The 20648-nt window shown below is 38.9% G+C and overlaps 3 protein-coding genes across 7 annotated transcripts; 1 reads left to right on the top strand and 2 right to left on the bottom strand.

Moving 5' to 3' along the window:
• The first annotated feature begins 1021 nt into the window (after positions 1-1021).
• GPDHP (NAD-dependent glycerol-3-phosphate dehydrogenase family protein) lies at positions 1022-5889 on the top strand. Of its 3 annotated transcripts, none has more exons than XR_002282197.2 (12): positions 1029-1458; positions 1694-1770; positions 2067-2139; positions 2281-2498; positions 2971-3078; positions 3177-3240; positions 3414-3451; positions 4016-4136; positions 4255-4309; positions 4423-4471; positions 5173-5315; positions 5425-5889. XR_002282197.2 is itself a non-coding variant. In XM_020671910.2 (12 exons), exons 1-11 carry the CDS (start codon positions 1155-1157, stop codon positions 5182-5184), a joined length of 1119 nt encoding a protein of 372 aa, XP_020527569.1. In that variant the 5' UTR covers positions 1029-1154; the 3' UTR covers positions 5185-5186; positions 5425-5535. The 3 variants fall into 3 exon arrangements, 2 of the variants coding, with proteins under 2 accessions (XP_006852214.2, XP_020527569.1); XM_020671910.2 differs by having other exon boundaries at positions 5173-5186; positions 5425-5535; XM_006852152.4 differs by lacking the exon at positions 5173-5315 and having other exon boundaries at positions 1022-1458.
• A 228-nt stretch (positions 5890-6117) lies between these two features.
• Positions 6118-11287, bottom strand: LOC18441926 (pentatricopeptide repeat-containing protein At5g16860). Of its 2 annotated transcripts, none has more exons than XM_006852151.4 (2): positions 10234-11287; positions 6118-7230 (listed from the first exon to the last, which is right to left on the bottom strand). In XM_006852151.4, exons 1-2 carry the CDS (start codon positions 11148-11150, stop codon positions 6336-6338), a joined length of 1812 nt encoding a protein of 603 aa, XP_006852213.2. In that variant the 5' UTR covers positions 11151-11287; the 3' UTR covers positions 6118-6335. The 2 variants fall into 2 exon arrangements, with proteins under 2 accessions (XP_006852213.2, XP_020527706.1); XM_020672047.2 differs by having other exon boundaries at positions 6118-7248.
• Positions 11288-14365: 3078 nt separating this feature from the next.
• LOC18441924 (P-loop containing nucleoside triphosphate hydrolases superfamily protein) lies at positions 14366-18825 on the bottom strand. Of its 2 annotated transcripts, none has more exons than XM_020671908.2 (3): positions 18753-18825; positions 16288-17827; positions 14366-15983 (listed from the first exon to the last, which is right to left on the bottom strand). In XM_020671908.2, exons 1-3 carry the CDS (start codon positions 18814-18816, stop codon positions 15977-15979), a joined length of 1611 nt encoding a protein of 536 aa, XP_020527567.1. In that variant the 5' UTR covers positions 18817-18825; the 3' UTR covers positions 14366-15976. The 2 variants fall into 2 exon arrangements, with proteins under 2 accessions (XP_020527567.1, XP_020527566.1); XM_020671907.2 differs by having other exon boundaries at positions 14366-16162.
• Positions 18826-20648: the final 1823 nt, after the last annotated feature.

The following is a 20648-nucleotide window of genomic DNA, read 5'->3' on the forward strand; positions in this document are numbered from 1 at the left end:
TCATTTATGTAGAAATTTTCTCAAGAAAACCCAAAATCTTTTTCCCCAAAACAATACCAAATCTATAAGAGTGAGAGTGAGATCTGCTGGTGATGTTAATAGAACTTTGAGAGAGAGAGAGAGGCCCAAGATAGGAGAGAGAGAAAGCGAGAGCGAGAGAGATTGAAACAGGGAGAGAGAGAGGGTAGAGAGCAGGCGAGAGAAGAGAGAGAAAGAAGAGAGCAAGTTTTCGAGGGGTAAATAAAAAGGTCTGATGTTTAAAACATCAGACTGGAACAGACTTGACAAAAAAAAAAAAAAGGTGGATATGTCATTCCATATAATAACATGCTATTTTTTAGCCATATCGTTATAGTGGTAAAAAAACCCAGTCCATACTCAAATTTCCCTTTAAAAAATGCCAGGTCAGTAGGGAATCGCTCAGTTCGATCCGAGAGTCAGTCACTCCATTCCGATTTAGTGTATATAAAGGAAAACGACTGAGTCTAAAAGGGAACTCCGACAATTCTACACAGTAAAATGACGATCTAGACCACCGATTTCTCGATCCAGACTAGTTTTTAGCCACTTCACTGTTTTTTCACGTGTTTTTTTGGCACAGTAAAGCGGCAATCCAAACCACTGATTTACCGATCCAGACCAGTTTTTGGCCACTTCACTGTTTTTTCACGTGTTTTTTTGGTACAGTAAAACAGCAATCCGAACCACCGATTGATCAATCCGAACCGATTTTTGGGTGGCCACCGATCCGTTTTTTAATTCATATCTTAAAAAGAACACTATCTTTGGCGACAAATGCATCTGCTGACATTCTAATGTCCTCCTTAATCAAGCCTGTCCACAAATGTAGACAGAGAGAGAGGTGTTCTACTTTGCAGTGGAGAGAGAGTCTATAAATATGTATTACTTCAGGGGAGAGAGAGAGAGAGAATGCCTGTCCATGAAGGTCTTATGATTTGTATTTTGAGAGAGAGAAAGAGTCTATGAAAGTGTTTTAATTTGTATTGAGAGGAGAAGTAGAGTGTCAAAAAAGGAGTTTTAATTTGTAGAGAGAGAAAGGAGTTTTAATATGTAGAGAGAGAGAGAGAGAGAAGAACCTCCCATAGGCAACCCCGCCAGTTTTATCTGGACACCCCACATTGTTTCTTACGAACATGCCCGCCATCTCCGCCCACTTGGAGCGTCTCTTCTGCCACCACACTATAACCGTCCCCTCTCTCTCTCTCTCTCTCTCGAATAACCCAGTCAAATACCCTGAATCCTCTCTCTCTCCTATAATGGTCCCTGCCCTCGAAGTAGCACCCCAAGAGAACCAGGATCTGGAGCTTGACTCAGACATGAATTCCAACTGCAATGGCGCGACCCAAGAAAGGGTGGCCGTTATAGGAAGCGGCAACTGGGGAAGTGTGGCGTCCAAACTCATCGCCTCAAACACTGCTAAGCTCTCCTCCTTCCATGGTACCTACCCTCAAAGACCCAACTCCTCACTTTCTCTCTCTACAGATTAAACAGTAATTTTTGTCTATCCATGCACAAAAACAATCTCTCTCTCTTAAAGATATATGTGAGAGACGAACAAGAGAGAGGTTTGTCTCTCATAGAGATTGTACATGAAAGTTTTATAGATGAATTGTTTCTTTCTGAGTTTCCATGACTTGAAAGTTAATGGAGGTGAATGTGGCGTCTGTGGCAGATGAAGTGAGGATGTGGGTTTTTGAAGAAACGTTGCCCAGCGGCGAGAAACTCAGCGAAGTCATTAACAGAGAGAATGTAAGCCGAAAATCAAACTCTTTTGAGAGAGAGAGAGAGAGAGAGATTTAAACATGAAGACTTGGAGATCTCAAAAAACCTCACCCAACATCCTGAATTTCCAATGAACAATTGCAACTTTCAATGAAAAATTGTTGGATTTAAGGCAGCACATGAGAAAGAACATCCAAATTTTCTCAATAATTCTTATGAGAAATCAAAGATATCATTACATATTTTATGGATCACCTTAAAATCTGCATTCATTACTCTTGCAAAGGACGTGCCAAGACGTATTCACTTGCTGTTCTAAACAGGAAAATGTGAAGTATCTTCCTGGTGTTAAGCTTGGAAAGAACGTAGTAGCAGATCCTGATCTTGTGAATACAGGTAGCTTCACAAACTCTCTCTCTTCACAAACTTCTATCTACTTTGCTAGTGTCTTGCACCTCTCTCTCCACTTCTTTACTCCTCTCTCTCTCTCTCTCTAATTCTTCAAATGCATGTATGTTACAATTGGTGATTTGACAGTAAAGGATGCTACCATGCTTGTATTTGTAACCCCACATCAATTCATGGAGGGCATATGCAAGAGACTCATAGGAAAGGTCAGGCCTGATGCACAGGCTATTTCTCTCATCAAGGGGATGGAGGTGAAGAAAGAGGGCCCTTGCATGATTTCCACTCTAATCACTCAACTTCTTCACATCAATTGCTCAGTTCTCATGGGTGCCAACATTGCTAATGAGGTACCGCAATATCACTTCATCATCATCATCATAGTATATTTCTAATTGGAATCGGCTATACGAATCATGGTATATCATTCTGCTCTAATAAAAGCTGGTTCAAAATTCATGATAAGTTTTGACAAAATTTTACATTGGATGTCTACCAAAAACAAACCTAGCTCTTTTATCTGGGACGGGTTAAAAGAAAGTTTAAGATTTCACCAACAAAAGTTAAGGCATGGTGCTAGGACACTTACCGATTGTAATACTAAGGTTTTTAGGACTTACAAGATGTAAAAGGAATATAGATGAAAAATTGATAAACTATACCAGAACGACAAGCTTGGTTTGAAAACGAAGAATGTGCAAGAATGCTAAGAAAAATGAATAGAAAAAAAGACGGCTGATAACATAATACATGAAAAATATAAAACACAAACAAAATATGCATTTTAATAATTTTCCTCTTCATTCTTTTTTGTTGGCTTAGATTGCACAAGAGAAATTCAGCGAAGCGACAGTTGGATATAGAGAGGATGAGGAGACTGCCCTGAAATGGGTTCTCCTGTTTAGTACACCGTATTTCCTTGTAACACCAGTAAGTTTATTTTCCTTCCATTTTCCTTAAATTGTATACACTTTTATATACTTTTCCTGTAATGATTTCTCTTATATATACTTAATGGATTTGAGCAGGTTCAAGATGTTGAGGGCGTCGAACTCTGTGGCACACTGAAGAACGTGGTTGCTTTAGCTGCAGGTTAAAAGAGCACTAGAGAGAGAGAGAATAATTATCAGAAGTTTGCACAATTATAACTGGTGTCAGTGTGTGTGTGTGTGTGTGTGTGAGAGAGAGAGAGAGAGAGAGAGAGAGAGAGAGAGATACTATAAGAAGTTTGCATAATTGTGGCCATTGGTGTTCTTTTGGATCAGGATTTGTGGATGGGCTGGAGATGGGTAACAACACCAAGGTATCTGCAAACATGTATTATTCATGTGTGTATGTCTACACATGAAACCGCATGAAGCACATGCATGCATAGTGCCATCAACTTACAGGCACATACATCATATGTGCACATGGATTCATCTTTACAGCATGAGCACTAGCATGATTTCGACTCCTCAAATGCTCAATATTTATGTCTTAACATTTATGAAAACAACAAAGATGCACATTGATACATACACACACTCACAGATGCAAACCCACATCATTCATGTGGGCACGCTTGCACATTTAGTTGATGAACATCAACTAGATGTACAGATATAGAAGTATATAGATATCTGTATATTCACTTCGTGGTTTCATGCTACTACGATGACACCTAACAATTAGTTCATGAACACAAAATGCACCTACATTCATAGATAAACACATCAGTGGATGCATGCGCTTACGCATGAATGAATGCTTTCTTGTAGTGACATACAAGGTTCACACATGGGCATGTCGATCTGTTTTTTCATTAATGCATGTTGTAGCATGTAAACCCTAACCATTTGAATTCTCTTTTCACTTATATAAAAAGGCAGCAATAATGAGAATTGGGCTAAGAGAAATGCGTGCCTTCTCTAAGCTGATGTTCCCTAGTGTGAAAAACAACACCTTCTTTGAGAGCTGTGGCGTTGCAGATCTCATCACCACATGTTGTAAGCATTCAGCCCCATATTATGATGAAATCCCAATATCCTCTTTATAAAAAAACAAATTAAACCGGTTCTTCCTCTTCTGACTGTAATATGTCATGGGTCTCTTCTTTCATGGTAGTGGGTGGGAGGAACAGGAAAGTTGCAGAAGCCTTTGCTAAGAACAATGGCAAAAGGTGGGTTCTCTTTGCAGAAACAAATGCCTTCAGTATGAGAAATTCTAGGGTTTGTCGTCTGGCTCCTTCTCTTAAGATACTTATTCAGTGTTCTTTGCTTATGGGAATGCCAGGTCTTTTGATGAACTTGAAGCAGAGATGCTCCAAGGCCAGAAATTACAGGTATCACTTCCTTCTATGTCAAAGTAAAAAATGATAAATTCGTAAAACTTCCAAAATGACCTTTAACCCTTGAAAGTAACCAAAATAACTCCGCTCTAGCTCTACAGAATCAAGCAGACCAGCATTCATGCTAATCCAAAGCATTTACCATTTTGTTAAGGAAGCTAGTTTTATACTCATGAATTTAGAGATCACACAAACATTAAAAAAAAAGAAAAAAAAAAGAGAAAGAAACTGTGAAGGGGTTGCACTCGAATTGTATTGCATAAGTGTAGGTATTAAAAGAATGGATGTAAAAGCTATCCCCGCTTATTGACTTATTTTATTCAGGAAAAGTATACAAAGGGACCATTTACTTTTAGTACAAGGAGGTCACAATCACTGTTGTCCGTCATATTGTAAATCAAGTACTTGTAGATGTGTGACTGACTAAACTCAAGTTCAAAAAAGAATTTCTCAAACTTCATGATGCACTCCAAGCTATCTAAGTTGACATCTAATTACTAGGACAGGTTGTGACCTCCTTGAAATAATGGTAAATAGTCTCATAGTATACAATCCCTTTTTTATTTATCTATACAGTTCTATTAGCCATCTTCTATAGAGTGTAGTCTATAATCCTGCATCAAAATATTTGGATGTTTATCACCTACAAACTCTGGCAAAATAATTTTTAGGTAATGTACTATCGTTATTTGCAGTGGCAAGCTTAAAGGTAACACATAAGCCATGGACATATGTTTTGGGCAAACATGCATTTAATGTGCCCTAATGTGATGAGATAAAGACATTGGCTCCAGCAGAGCATTTATGTGTGGATTTGGAAAGTGTCCCTAGCAATCGAGTAAAGCTTTTGAGTCCAAGAAATTTAGTGAAGCTTTTATATCCCTTTATGGATTTGTATCATTTATAGCTAAAGCTCAACCCTATGCTTTCTGTTCTTTCTGTTTTAGGGTGTTTCGACTGCAAGAGAAGTTTATGAGGTTCTAAGCCATCGGGGATGGCAAGAGTTGTTCCCACTCTTTACGACAGTGTATGAAATCTGCATTGGGCACTTGTCCCCATCAGCCATTGTTGAATACAGTGAGCACAAACCGAACTTTGCTCTAGTGGATGGTTCTGCACAGGTTTACTAGATATTAAAAACAAGTACAGAAGGGAAAAAAGGAAACCCTATTTCTCTTAGGTACATATGTATTACATGACTAAAAAATAATGCCTCGAAATGGATTGGATCTGAAATTCCATATCAAGGCTGTAATATGATAGATTGAATTAGTAATAGTAGCACAGGCAATGAATGCGATGTTAGAATGTTATATGTAGTGTAACACCACAGGAAGTAGCAGTACCTGCAATGACTTTCATTGTAAGCTGAGGTTATCATTTACGGAATATTAATTGAACTTATGACGAGATAATCATCATGTGATCATGTGATCATGCCCAAATGTACTAGCATGATGGATTTTCTCTTGATGGAGATTTGAATTGGAAAATTTTAGATTAGAAGGACATATCCTACTTAATCAGGACAGCATTTTTTGGTCTTAACTATTATTTTTATACAGAGAACCCAATTTGTGGTCTGCCACAAACCCCTCTTTTTGCATCGTTCACATCAATCAATATAACCGTGGATAATATTTTCAAAAAAAAAATCCTACTTAATTAGAAATAGTAACTCTCTTTTGGGTCAGCCAATTGATGATAAGATTACATTTACAAAATCAAAGGCCATGAAAGGAAAAATTACAAGCTGTAAAAATATACATACATCTATACAAACAAAAAATATGGACACAATTCAAAGCCTGAATATCAGATTAACGGAATGGAAGCGAGGAGAGAGATTCCCCCAGTATCACCATCCTTGTAATGATAAAACCGGCTTGAATCTCATACTGTGATTTTCCAATCCTCGACCCTCCATTTGTCTCGAAACCAATTCAGCTGTCTCATGATCCCCATGAAGTCGGCAGGCAGCAAGCATGTTCGCCAAAATCACAGGCACTGGTTCAAAAGGCATAGAATATATGACACTTAATGCTTCTTTGAGGCGCCCTGCCCTTCCAAGGAGATCGACCATGCACGCGTAATGCTCCATCCCTGGACTAATCCCATACTTTTGGCTCATGCTCCTAAAAACTTCGAGACCTTCCTCTACCAGTCCTACCCTTGCACAGGCAATCAAAGCCCCTATAAATGTAATGTAGTCGGGCTCAAGGCCATTCTCCTCAAGCTCAGAGAAGAGAGAGAAAGCCAAGTTCCCAAACCCATTTGTGGCATAGCCCATAATCATGGCAGTCCATGATACCAAATCTCTCCTTGCCAACACATTGAAAACCAACCGAGCAGAATTGATAGACCCACATTTGGCGTAAGTGTCCAAGAGAGAGGAACCCACCACTACATCTGAGCTCAGACCATATCTAAGAATGTAGCCATGGATCTCCTTGCATTGTTTCAAAGCAAGCAAGCGAGCACAGGCTGGTAGAATAGTAGTGATAGCAAAAGCATCGGGTCTTGTGTTTAAGAAGACCATTTCGCGAAAGCAAGCCAAGGCTTGCTCGTCCAACCCACTCTGCATAAGCAGGCCGATCATCTCGGTCCATAGGACCACGTCTTTCTTTGAGAGAGTCTTGAAAAGAGAATAAGCCTCATCGATCCCCCAAAATTTGGCATAATTCTTTATTAGAGCCCCCCCCTCAACTGGCTTCAGCTCGAGGCCATGGCGCAACACATAACCATGGACTTCTCTGATATAATTACAGAAGCTCACAAAGAGACAAGACAGTAAGAGGAACTGATATATTTGCCATAAGAATCAAAAGAACTGAATTTAATGCCCTGAGATAAGGAAGTTTGTGCCCATAATCCATACAAATAACTTGCACAATTCTACAGAAGTAAAAGTGTACTGTGAGAGAAGGAATTCTACATTCATGTCCCCTGACGCAGCAAGCGTCCATCTTAAAGATGGATGCAAAAGAGTCGTGCTCCCACAAAGGACTAAAACGAATGGTCAAGAATTATTCCACAAAAAAATGTCATTTTTTAATTTTTAAAATTCAAGTTTTTGCATATATTAATTATCTTCATGTTGGAGACAATATAAACCTCGAACATTGGATTCAAAATCTATCTCAAAAATTCATAATGGACAGAGTACGCACATCTACATACGAGTCGGCTGACTTATATTAGCCGTGTCCTATATAGGTTTCGATTCTCATGACTTTCGAAATCCTATAGTATGAGCATAACACCCCTATATTTTCTTAGAGTGTATTTCTCCCATCATTTCAGAGATTCTTGCCGGTAAAAGGTATCGACCATATACCCCTAGAATTCATGCTAGATTTCCAAATATGCATCCCTAACCCACAGTCATGTCAAGAACATGTGTATCAATGTTGCACATGTGTGTTTAATGTGCAAGGGAGATGGAGAAACAGGTGCCCATCTTTTGGTGCACTGTCCGTTTGTCTCAAAAATTTGGTAATGCTGTTTTCAGCAGTTGGGGGCGAGGATGTTATGTACTGGATAATGTAACTCAATTTGCTTCCCCAAGTTTACCCAACATTGTCCCTGTGATTTGAAAAATACTGAGGGGTACGATACAGTGGGAAGTGTGGAAAGAATGAAATTGGCGCACATATGATGGGAATGAGTTGTCAATTCTCAACAACATCAAGCATTCCTTTTGGCGTTGGCTGTCGATTACCAAGGAGGATTGGGGTATTTCAGAAGTGGACATAATGCTAAATCTCTCAAACTTGTTTAAATTGGGTGTGGTGAAATGTCAGCCTAAAGGTAGATGGTTCCCACCATTGCAAGGCCATTTTAAGCTAAATTGGGCGTGATAAAATGTCGGCCTAAAGGTAGATGACTCCCACCATTGCAAGGTTGTTTTAAGTTTAACTTTGATGGAAGCTCATATGGTAATCCGGGTCAGGCTGGCAATGGGCGGATTCTTAGAGATTGGAATGGTAAGGTCCTTTTTTTTTATGCTGGCCCCTGCAGAGTCGCTACTGCTAACCACGCTAAATTCTCAGCCCTACTCCAAGGTTTGAAGATTTTTTAAGAAAGAAAGATAGAAATCTTCAGCAGTGTGGAAGATGTCTGGCTGAATGTTATTTGATGGTGTAATAAGGAACAAAGAGTGCCTTGGCAGTTGAAATCGGTTTGGCTGCTGATACTCTTGCAAAAAGGGGTGTCGCCCTTTCTTTGTTGTTGGTGTCCGAAAATGTTATTTCATTTATGTAATCTCCTGTCATTAATAAGGTTTATTAATATTGGTAAAAAAAATACATATGCACACTATACACGCATAAGCATGCCCTTGCGGATTCTTCTATCCCTCACAATTTACAAATAAATACACGAGTCTCTCACATGGACACAGGATAACACCCTCAAATAGGAAATCTAAATTTTGGTTCCCATAGGGCAAGCACCTAAAAACTGGTACCACGAGGGCAATGCATATGCGTTCCTTAAGATTGGAAGAACTATAGCACATTGTTCCACAATCATTATATTCCAATTGGAGGGACATATAGAGAGGCTAGGCCCTGATGTACATGTTAGGAAATATAGGCAATGATCAATGACGAGTTCAAGGCATCATAGTGGGTGGCTTGATTCGAGATTGGAAGACAGCATCATTTAATATCAACACGCCTAGTGTCAATCGGTGCTACGTTAGGAACCTTGATCTATCTAAAGCTGGGGATCTTATCTGTTGAAGGTTGAAAATTTTGTCCATGAATTTCTTGACAAGAACCCCTGCTAGGGATCTGGGGATCTCGTCAGAAACAGATAAGGTTAACTCTGATGGAAAATTATAATATGATCTATATAGTTATTTATAGTAATAAATAACAACCATGACCATGCGATTTATCACCATCCAATCAGTTGGTTGGACAGTGATGGAGTGAAAGTAGCCGCATACAATTAATTAATCAAATTGTATGGTGGGACCCATTCCCCTTCATCACTGTCCAACCATCTATGTGATGGTGATAACCTCATGGCCATAAGACAATGAGGATGATATTGGTCATGTTATACACCACAGTGCTAAAAGCAGTTGAAGTTCTCTAGACATTCACAATTCTGTTGAGTCCAAATCCAGAGCTGCCTTGGCTGAAATTTTTTGTGACTGGTTGTAGTGAAAGGAAATTCAATGTATGTAACTAGATGGAAACAACAAAAACAATTAACAAAGACTATGGAATGCTAAAGAACAAGAAGAGACCAGAAGCACCTCAGTGGACAGGAGAAGTTATGGAAGAATGAAGGCGATTAGCTAGCAAGTTCATCTAGAATAGGAGAAAAGCTAGCAACAGTGCAGATCTTTTTCCATACATTACAGGAAGCTAATAAATTGCTGATTCTCTTGCTAAAGGGACAATGTTTAGACGGAAGAAAACTACCTAGAACTGCATTCCCTCTGCCTAAAATTTGTGCCAATCATTGAGAAAAGGAATATTTGGTTGGTTTCCAGTGGGCCACATGAATTCTACAAGGAATTATATCAATTGTGTAAAAAGGCCACGCCAATGGGATCTACCTCCCTCACTCTCCACGCCCCCCAAAAAAACAACACACAGGTATGCACGAAGTTACAAGCACAATAACAAAACCTATCAATACATGCGTGAAGTTACAAAGTTACAGGGACACTAACAAGCACATCATAACACTAAAATTCCTTAGCACAAGCATAATCAAAAGCAACAAATTCCAAGTACCTGGCCCATCTCCTGCCCCCAACCCTTGCACAAGCAGCGATCAGACTTGCTATGGTCACGTAATTCGGCTCCACCCCAGCCTCCTGCATAGCTCTAAAAAGTTCCAATGCCTTATGACCATGTCCATTCTTGACAAAACTCGATATTAATGCAGTCCAAGAGACCACATTAAGCTCAGCACCCATCTCCACCATTTCCCTAAATTGCTCTAAAGCCTTTTCAACACACCCCATATCGACATACCCCGTAATTAATGAAGTCCAATATATAATATCCACTTTCCCTGCCCCAGCTAAAACCTTCTCAGCATCGTCTAGCCTATGGAAACTGATATACATATTGGCAACAGAATTTTGAAATGTGTATTCAGTTCCTAACCCATTTCTGATCAAGAAAGCATGCACTTCTTGGCCATTTTTTACATACCCAAGGTCTGAAATGGCTCTGAGGACACATGAGAGAGTCGGTTCACTGGGTTCAAATTGGCTTAATTGCGTCTCTCTAAAGACGTTAAGAGCCTCTTTAGGATCACCATTTCTCACAGAACAAGCAATAATAGCGGTCCACAGAAGATTTATTCTTTGATGCATTTTATCAAATACCTTCTGTGCATCTTCAACGCACCCACATTGGGTATAGAGAGTCACGAGATGGTAACCTAAAGGGCCACTTGGGTCGAGCCCATTAAGTATTATTTGAGCATGTAAAAGCTTACCTTCTGCTAGGTCTTTCCTAGCTGTGCAAGACTGCAATAAACTTGAGAATTCATCACTGGTTTTGAGCTTTATATGGGCTGTGAGCTTTGATTTTTCTTGGGTTTTGATATCAACGGAAGGGAACTTGAAATCACAGAGAGTAGTGCCATCTTCGTTGTATCTTGGGTGGAAGAAGTTGGAGAAAGACATACTGAAATTCATGGTGGATTAGGTGGGGTTACAGGCGTTGGTGTTTCAGGTCGACTGCCATGGAAGCAGGAGAGTAGAGTTAGAGAGACAGGATTAGAATTGGCTGGTCGGAACAAAATCTCCACTTTGTCTCCTCTCTCTCTCTCTCTTGTCTCTCTCCTGTGGTCCACAGTTTGTGGTGGAATAGTGGATAGAGAGGGAACTCACGGAAGTGGCCTCCAATGGATGAGGCCCCCTTTTTTTCCATTTTTGTTTTCTTTTTCAATATTTCGGCGAAATTTCGGTGTGAAACCAGAATTTCATTTTGAATTTCCAGCTGAAACATTGAAGATTTCGTCGAAATCACAAACTATAATCGAAACCCCATGAACAAGGAGCTCACTAGCTGGCATGGGCGATGAACGGTTTAGAAACAAAGTTAGAACAATGTATTTTTAAGGTTCAAAATCCCTTTTCTTTCGTCACACAAATTTTTTTTATAAGTAATTGAGGTTGGCTACACCAATTTTTGTCTACGGTTTTGCTTTATTAAGGGTCATACCTTCATTGAGGCTATAAGTTTTTGTAAATTTTTTTTATAGTTCAAAATCCATTTATAATTATAATGCTTGAGATTATTGGCCTGTGAAATTTTTTAGGTCTATTTTTGAAAGAGACCATATTTGAATAGGTGGATCTACTTATGCTTGAACACCATCCATAATAATTTTTTGGAAAGGTGTTTGGCGTGTCCGACTCACACTATTTTTGTGCGGGCTCCTTATAAAATATATGTCAAAGATCTATTTTCGATCCAAAATTTTAGTGTTCAATAATCTCAACCATAACAATGACCTAAATTTTGATTTTTTTTTCAAAAAATATAAATGTTATTTTTTTGGACTCCTTTCTTCACCATCCATTTAAACTTTTTTTTTTTTTGACTAAAGTTATGAGCTTTTATTGAAGCAGCATGGAGTTACATAGTCGGAATTAAATCAGACGAAACAAGTAGAGATTTAAGGGAAACTCCAAGCTTAGCAAGCCCATCTACTTACGTCATTAGCTGAAAAAAAACTCGCAGAGATGGAATAGCACAAAGATCATAAATGTTGACCCAAAAGAAATCTAAGGACAATGGAATCCGAAACTCTTGACTGCACCATTTAACGACATTCAAAGAGTCACCTTCAGCAATAATGTCGCCCGAAAACCCCTTCTCAATAATAATTTTAAGGCCTTGTAAAAGAGATAAAATTTATGCGTAGTTAGCCGTATTGTTGCCACAGCAGCAGCCGGAGTAAGAAAAGAGAACCTGACCAACACTATCACGGAAGATACCGCCAACTCCGATCAGACCTTGGTTGCCAAAAGAACTCCCATTAAAGTTGAGTTTAAGACAACTATCTGAAGGTCGCTTTTAGGTCCGACAAGGACGACCATGATAAGAGTTTAATAGATGTAATATTTTTTGACATCCACCTTAAAGATGAAGGTTAGATAGGCAAGGAACTGTACGGTAATAGGGAGTCAGATGACTCACCAAAACCGTGTCCAACAAAATTTGGTCCAAAATTTAGAGAACTCAGAGTTTCACATATGGTACAAAATGATAATGATGTTATAGTGTATGATCCTTGGGAATAAAATACTTGCTTCACTATCACTAGAAACTAGTTAATTATACATTCAACAAACAATCTAATCTTTATGGGTTTGACCTTTTTTTTTACACTATCTAGTATTTATAATGAACACATATAACATAGTCCATAGAAATACACTATTTATTTACCCCCTTGGGCCAAATATCTACTTTGGAAAGGTTTTCAAAATTTGATGAGAAATTTTGGGATCTACTTTAGAATCTGGCGTCTTTACGTCCACTTCAAGCACACCCAAGGTTTGTGGGGTGTTAAAGGGAGGTAAGAATTGGTTTTTTTTTTTTTTTTTCTTTTTGCGCAATTCAATGGGAATGATTGGCCTAACCTGTTTTTGAATTATTTAGTGGTTTTTGAAGCTATAAGTAGGAATGAAAGCCATAACATGCGACTGAAATACGGGGGTGTGATACAAGGGAATGATAGGCCCAACCTGTTTTTGAATTATTTAGTAGTTTTTGAAGCTATCAGTAAGAATGAAAGCCACAACATATGACTGAAGTAAGGGGATGTGCTACCGCCTTGACCTCAACCCTTTTCCCATGGTAATAGGGTTTGAAAGTAGAGAAGAGAGAACATTCAAAGTAAAAAAAAAAATGAAGAGAGTAAATGCCTAAAACTAACCTATCACTTACATTAGCTTTGTCCATCTATAAACCACACCACCATTTATGTACCATTTTCAAAGAAAAAAATTTGTATTTTGAGTTCTTAGTCTTTCCCTACAAAAATTAGAGGGCTCCTATGAAATCTTGAAACGTCATTTTTTCTTTGCAAATAAGAGAGTTTTTTTTTTCCTTAGAGGTTAGTCGCTGAGTTCTAGAGATAATATCCCCAGCATATGAGATCTAAAAAATATATTTGTAGCATAAGTTTAACTAGAGAATAAATGGACGGTATACTCCCATAGGAGTATGAAATCTTTCATGAAGCTTAATTCAATATGAGAATTTAAACCTCCAAGCTGGGTGTTCAATGTGTATCAATTGAAATATATAAAAGAAGGAAAATCTTCGAGTGCTTATTTGGAAAACAGGTTCACCGGCCACGTGAGATCCATAACCAATAAGTTCGTAAACTCAAATGACGCATGCGGTCCACATTAATTATTCCTCCCAAAATCCACTTGCAATCCAACTCATTAACATTGGAGCCACTGAATCAAAAGAATAAGGACCCAGTTTCTATGCAATAAGGATCGGTTTCTATGCGGCCAATAGAAATGTGGGCCTATTAATAAATCTATTTTTGAGATGGATTTTTGGGCTTAATTAGTAATCTCTAACATGAAGATCATGAATATGAAAAAATAAGTAAATTTTAAAACTATAAATAATAATCTCTAAGATGAGAACAGGAATATTAATAAATCTATTTTTGAGATGGATTTTTGGACTTAATTAGTAATCTTTAATATGGAGATCATGAATATGAAAAAATAAGTAAATTTTAAAACTATAAATAATAATCTCTAAGATGGAGAACAGGAACATGAAAAAATAAGTAAATTTTAAAACTATAAATAATAATTGTAGTAAGAAAACATTTGGATCGTTACTTTCCATTGTTTTTAGATGGAACACCTACTTGCATCAATCTCAAAATGCTTTGCACTTAGTCATGACGTCCAGCCCGCATGAAACAAATTTCCAAAGAATAATACAAAAAGGTTTAATAAAATTACGGGCATACAATTTTTTTGTTTGTCTTCAACTCACTTCGACATCATCCATCATCCTTGGCCAAGCCAAGGCAGAACAAGCTTGACGTCAGGCTTGATCATCAAAACCCCATTAATTCATTTACTACGATTATTGTGGACAACTTCCTTCACATGCAGCTTCATATAATGCAATGGTAGTAACCAATCCAAAAACCAGTGAGAGTATTTGAAAAGCTCTCTTACCTCTATGGCAAAGCATTTCAGAACCATATTTTTGTAGAAACACCATTGACCAACTCGATTGGGTTTGCTTTGGTTCAAACATTCTTCACAAAGCGGTGGGGTTGGTCTCGAGTAGCCATCAGGCCAAACTAGGGGGGAAGAACAAGTTCTATTATGATGAAAAGGTTCAGAGATTGATTAAAGGAGGTGCGGAGACCCCCAAATGAAGAAGCAGTTTTGGCACCTCCCGCAAACCCTGCAAGTTTTCGAAATGGTATTCCAGATAACCCAAATAAATAGTGTGATTAAAAGCCAGATGTCTTGGACAGGAGATAAGGTCTTCAATCCCCAGAGAGCACAGTTCGGGGATTCCCCCAATCCCTCCCATGAACCAATTTTCTTCTCATGGATGTATGGGTGTTTGCTCAAAATATGTCGACACCGTCAACAAGGGCACGGGCGCTCCTCAAATCTCCTCCAATCTCCCACTCTTCCCTCTGCAAAGCCAGTCTCCCAAATACAATTCTCCCTTCCAACACCAGCTACCCCAAGTGAAAGCATTCCTAGCCATGCCATAGAACCCACAAATATGATGAACAAAGGAGACCTATTCATGTCGAATGCCTTTAAATCCCCATCATCATCATCACCGCCATCATCATCAGCATTATCATCATCCATGCAAGGACATGGGTGGATGGACAATGTGGCATCTATTGGGAGTAAGAGAACATCAGGCAATGGCCTCGTTACCTCTAGGTCACAAGCTGCTTCTTGGAGTGGCAGCTTTGCCAATATGCTTGGTGGTGAAACCAAACTTATGGATCAGAAGCCACTTTCCATGGCTGCAATGGATCAAAAGCCACTCTCCATCATCACCCAAATCATCATTAGTGGCATAAGCACTGGATATGTTCCCATGAATGGTGGCAACCTCGGTAATGATTTACAAGTAGAGCTGTAACTTACGGTTAGAGATGAAAGCTGGGGGGGCTCTATCTCTCTCTCTCTCTCTACACCCCCCTACCCCCCCCCCCCCCCCCCCCCCCCATCCCCCTTGCCCCCGTCCACTTCTGCCCTCAAATCCTTCAAAGCACAAATTGACTTGGCTAATGAAACAGCCTGAAGCCCCAATCCTAAACCCCATGAGCACGAAACCCCTGTGGCCTGAAATGCTTCCACTTCTTTTTTTCAACCCATACGAGTATACCTTCTTAAGCATGAGCTAGGCCCTTCCATCAAAATGACTATGGTGCCCTCGGCCATCAAGCCTGACAGCTTCTTGACCTCGCAGGCCACCACAGTCAAGACCTTCATGATCTGTGGACCAAAGAGGCATGCATCAGCTTGCATCACTTGGTTGAATAAATCAGCCAAGACATGAAGTACAACCCACACAGATTAACATATACTTGCAATGAAAATTCATTCAGTCCTTCACCATGCTATTTAATCATTCTCTTCACATGAAAGTACTGAAACTCCTTGAATACAAATATCTGTTAAATATAAACAAACAAAACCAAGGGAAAAAAACATAAAAACTCCATTATCTCTCTTGAAAAAACACTGCTCCCTCCTTGTATTGAGTAAATGAACAAAGTTAAATGGACCCCCAATCTACCTTTTCCTTTTCTTTTGGCGTGAACCAACTTGATAAGAAGCCTGTGAATGAGGAGAATTTGCAAGCTCCCTAGGAATGATAGCCCCAGATTGTTTAAGCATCCTAACAAAATCCTTGAACAAACTCTTGTCCTCCTCATTAACAAATACTATAGCCTCTCCTGCCTCTCCCAATCTTGAGGCCCTCCCAATAAGGTGCACATACTCTGGAACTGAGTTTGGCATGTCAAAAATTATGACCTGCCTCACCCCCATCAAATCCATTCCACGACCCAAAACCCCAGTAGCCACAATCACAGACATCTCACCTAACAAAAACATCCTCAAACTCTCCCTTCTTTCTCTCATACCCTTCTCCCCATGAATAGAAGAAGCTCTCAGACCAGTTGAGACCCTAATAGCCTCAGCCAAAAGATCAGCTCCAAATCTAGACCCCACAAACACAACTGCTGGTGGCTTGAAGTGCTTTTCACTCTTCAATATTTGAAAGAGTTTCTGCTTCTTCTCCTTTGTTTCTACCCATATCACCACCTGTCTCACAGTGTCACTGGGTCTATTTACCTTCCCCACCGTTATGACCACTATGTCTTCAGCCATGGACTTGGATAATTTCTCAACCTCACGAGGCAATGTAGCTGAGATCATCACGATTTGTGGTCTTGAGAGGGCCCTCACAATCTGCATCACCTGATCAAGAAACCCTTTCTCGAGCATGCAATCCACTTCATCTATGACCAACGTGCGGACCTCATCTAACTCAAATTCATGCTTAATTAGTAGGTCAACGAGTCGGCCAGGAGTTGCAACAATAAGCTCGATCCCCTTTCCAACCCTATAGGCCTGACTAGCCATTGGGTTACCCCCAACAATTAATGCGGTCTTGAAGGGCAGGCCCTTTCCAAAAGCTTTGGCTTGCTCCTCAACTTGGGCACAAAGCTCACGAGTTGGGGCCAAAACTATCGCTAATGGTCTCTTCTGATCCAAAAGCCGTTGTCGTCTTACAGTGTAGCACTTAGATATAATAGGGATCAGATATGAGGCTGTTTTGCCAGAGCCTGTTTGTGCCAAAACCAATAAGTTTCTACCCAGTAAAGCAGCTGGGATCACTTGCATCTGAATGGGTGTGGGTATATCGTATCCTAGGGACTCAAGGTTATCTTGGAGCTTTTGGGGAAGGTTGCAGTCGGAGAATGATACAATTGGAGCTGGAACTGAACTGCCCAGAACTCGAATATCATTTTTGTTTCTCAAGGAATCAATTTGGTTTGATGTTAATGAAGAATCTGAACATTGTTGCATAATGTCGCTTACATAGACGCATTCATCAAGGGCTGTGAGCTTAATTACAGTTGGGGATGGACCTATTGGTTTCGGGGAGGAGGACCTGATCCTTTTGAGAAGTATTTGCTTGCATTCTTTACTGCAAATATCGTCATCGGTCTCATCACATATGTACTCACCATAACGGCCACAGATAACACAACGAGGTTCACCTTGTAAGGCCCCTCTCTGATCACAAGACCTGTCCTTGATTGGACTTTCTGTTTTGAAACCATGAAATACGCTAATTAGTAAAAAGACTAACATTTTTTCGATTTTCACTTAGGTTGAACACTTAGAGTGCATCAACCAGCGGATATCTCAATATTCAATTCCAACACAGTACAAGAAGATAAATTTTCTAGTAAGAATTCGGAATAGAAGAGCCAAAAAGAGTCTAACATCAATAGTGACTAATGAAGGGGTAAAAAAGAAAAAACCATCACAGAGTAGTCATATGATCCTTACATTCACTGGGATAATTCAAAACTATTAAGACATGTATACTGAAGTGAAGTGGCTTCCAAATGATTAATTAATGGTTTACAGAAGTAAAAACACCAATTTAAATGCAGAATATCCATTCGATAAAACCTAATCTGAGACTACAGCAAAAATCTCTAAATGTTCAATTCACCTATTACAGCAGATAATATGCCACCATGTATACAGAGTTTCCATTCAATAAAACCTAATCTGAGACTACAGAATAAATTTCTAAATGTTCAATACACATATTGCAATATGTAAATATACCACCATGTATACAGAGTTTCCATTAAATAAACCAAAGTCTGAAATTCAAAGTAAAATGACACTTATAAACAGGTAGAACCCAGAGACAATCTGCTGTAACATGTATAGAAAAGTGCATGTCAAGATGACCAGAGAAAAGCTAAGTATTCTATAACATTAATATAAATTCATAGAAAATGTAAGCACACATTGATAGCCACCTCTACTAGTTAGAATGCAGGGATATACAAACTCTGAGAAAAGCAGCAAAAGATACTTGGGAGATGCTTCGAATTGAGTAAACCGAAATTCAATCAGATTGTTTTTTAATGAATTTCTATGTTTGTTTCGAGAGAGAGAGAGAGAGCATATTTAGCAGGACCATTTTTTTCTTCCAGTTTTAAGGCATACCTTCATCACCATCAGATTCTTCAGCCAATTGTTCGCGAAAATTAATCTCGTTCTCTTTCTCCATGACCTGATGGAAAAACCTGCTTCAGTATTGTTAATGCTTCAGTATTGTTGAGTTTTCGAATTTTAAGCTATTATATAGGGTCCATTAGAGCTATAGATGTGGTCAAATGGGCATCACCGTCTCGTTCAAAAGATGGACGGTCCAGAAAGTTTTATGGGACAGTTATGACCCAACTACAGTTTTTATATCCATCAGTAGAGTTAATACTACTTTCTCGGTTTATCGGAGCCCCTAAACATAGGGAGAAAAATAAAGGAAAAATTATGGATACACCTTCGAGTACTATGTAGCAGTGTTCGAAACAACGGATCGGGCCGTGTAGTTGGTCCTAGCCCGATCCGATTAGTCCGACTGATTCCAACTAGAATGGCCGATTAGTGCCTCGATTTTTTTTAAAAAATGTAATTTTAGTAAGCTATTCTAGAATGAGAGAGAGGGTATGAAAAGGGCATTATAGTCTTAATTTTATTAATTTTTTGACTTGGGTAAATAAAAGGAGGGTGCAGTTGGCATACAGATGCATCCGTAGCTCTATAGGTAAGGTGCAACTTCAAATTTTATCATGGTATATAATTTTGATGTAAACTGGTTTTAGGACTATCTCAAAATCTATTTTTATATCTAATTATAAAGTTTTAAATTTTAAAAATGGTTAAAATCAAGTAGATCTATAAACATATGCAAATCTTGAAAATGGACGGTGTAGATAATATGTTGTAAAATATACTATTTCTAGATTTAAAATCTTTTTATTTTTCATGGTTATACATCTCGATGTCAAGATGATCAATCAAAGGGTTTTTCAAGATTAAAACTACCTTTTTCGATGGATTTTTTAGGTGCATCCGTAGCTATGGCAGTAAGGTTGCAACTTTATGTAACTTTTTCCATAGAAGAAAAAGAGTATTGGGTCTCGGGTATGATGCTAAAAGTATTGGGGTGTAAGGTGTCTAGAGAGTTCATTTTGAAGATATCTATAATTTTCCCTTTTTTTTGAATGTTTGAATGAACTTTGAAGATGATATTGCTCGAGTGATATTTTGATTAAGGGTGGCAATGGACCTGACTAAACCTGGGACCCGTTGGGTAGACCGACCTCGGGTTTGGGGATAGGACTCGTACCCATAGTCATAGGGTATATGATGACAATCATGTGTCTTTAAACGCGCGTTAGGTGATCATATTTTCACAATATTGGCAACATTTACAGTATTATTGGCAAAAGAAAAGAAGCTCTCAATCACAGGGTATATGATGGTTAAAAAAAAGGTACTACAAAAAAAAATAGAAGTTGATAGTCATAGGGTGGCAATATATCCAACAAAACTCCAGACCTGACGGTTATGGGTCCAAAATTTGAACTCGAATACTATTCGGGTGTGGGTCCGGGTCTAGCCGGACCCGACCTATTGCAACCCCTAATTTTGATATAGGTGTAATTTTGATGGGTCCTCTAATATTAGGTATATGTCCTTTTTAAGCTTACTATTTATGACTTTATGCGATTAATTATGTTGATTTTGAAAATAGTAAAAAGACCATGTTGATAGGCATTTGAAGATTGTGTTAATATATTGAAAGATGTTACTCATTTATTTGAAGTAACTCACATTTACTTTGTTAGAGTAGCCGTCCGCTCTCCATTGGCATCTCGAGGGAAAAAAAAGCAACAACAATGTAGTCTCAACATTGTCCGAAAAACCAGCCGGTTAGAATTAGAACCGGTCAGTTAGAATTACAAACAGTCAGTTAGCTTAGAACCGTTAGTTTCAAGTTCGGTTAAGGGCGGTTAAGGTACAACCCCATAAATTTTCAAGCCCAAAACCGGCCGG

This window comes from Amborella trichopoda, chromosome 6 (genome assembly GCF_054954075.1).
Source record: "Amborella trichopoda isolate Santa Cruz 75 chromosome 6, AtrichopodaSantaCruz75HAP2 v2.0, whole genome shotgun sequence".
In the NCBI taxonomy this organism is placed as follows: Eukaryota; Viridiplantae; Streptophyta; class Magnoliopsida; order Amborellales; family Amborellaceae; genus Amborella; species Amborella trichopoda.

What these genes read in the sequence shown, in the direction of transcription:
- LOC18441924 (XM_020671907.2), bottom strand. Translation starts at nt 18,816, where the DNA reads ATGGAGAAAGAGAACGAGATTAATTTTCGCGAACAATTGGCTGAAGAA. An exon ending in AGAATCTGATGGTGATGAAG is followed by an intron (nt 17,828 to 18,752) that starts GTATGCCTTAAA and finishes GTTTCAAAACAG; the next exon opens with AAAGTCCAATCAAGGACAGG. An exon ending in CGCCAAAAGAAAAGGAAAAG is followed by an intron (nt 16,163 to 16,287) that starts GTAGATTGGGGG and finishes TATATTTAACAG; the next exon opens with ATATTTGTATTCAAGGAGTT.
- LOC18441926 (XM_020672047.2), bottom strand. Translation starts at nt 11,150, where the DNA reads ATGAATTTCAGTATGTCTTTCTCCAACTTCTTCCACCCAAGATACAAC. An exon ending in GGGGGCAGGAGATGGGCCAG is followed by an intron (nt 7,249 to 10,233) that starts GTACTTGGAATT and finishes TCTCTTTGTGAG; the next exon opens with CTTCTGTAATTATATCAGAG.
- GPDHP (XM_006852152.4), top strand. Translation starts at nt 1,155, where the DNA reads ATGCCCGCCATCTCCGCCCACTTGGAGCGTCTCTTCTGCCACCACACT. An exon ending in AAGTCATTAACAGAGAGAAT is followed by an intron (nt 1,771 to 2,066) that starts GTAAGCCGAAAA and finishes TGTTCTAAACAG; the next exon opens with GAAAATGTGAAGTATCTTCC. An exon ending in AGATGGGTAACAACACCAAG is followed by an intron (nt 3,452 to 4,015) that starts GTATCTGCAAAC and finishes TTATATAAAAAG; the next exon opens with GCAGCAATAATGAGAATTGG.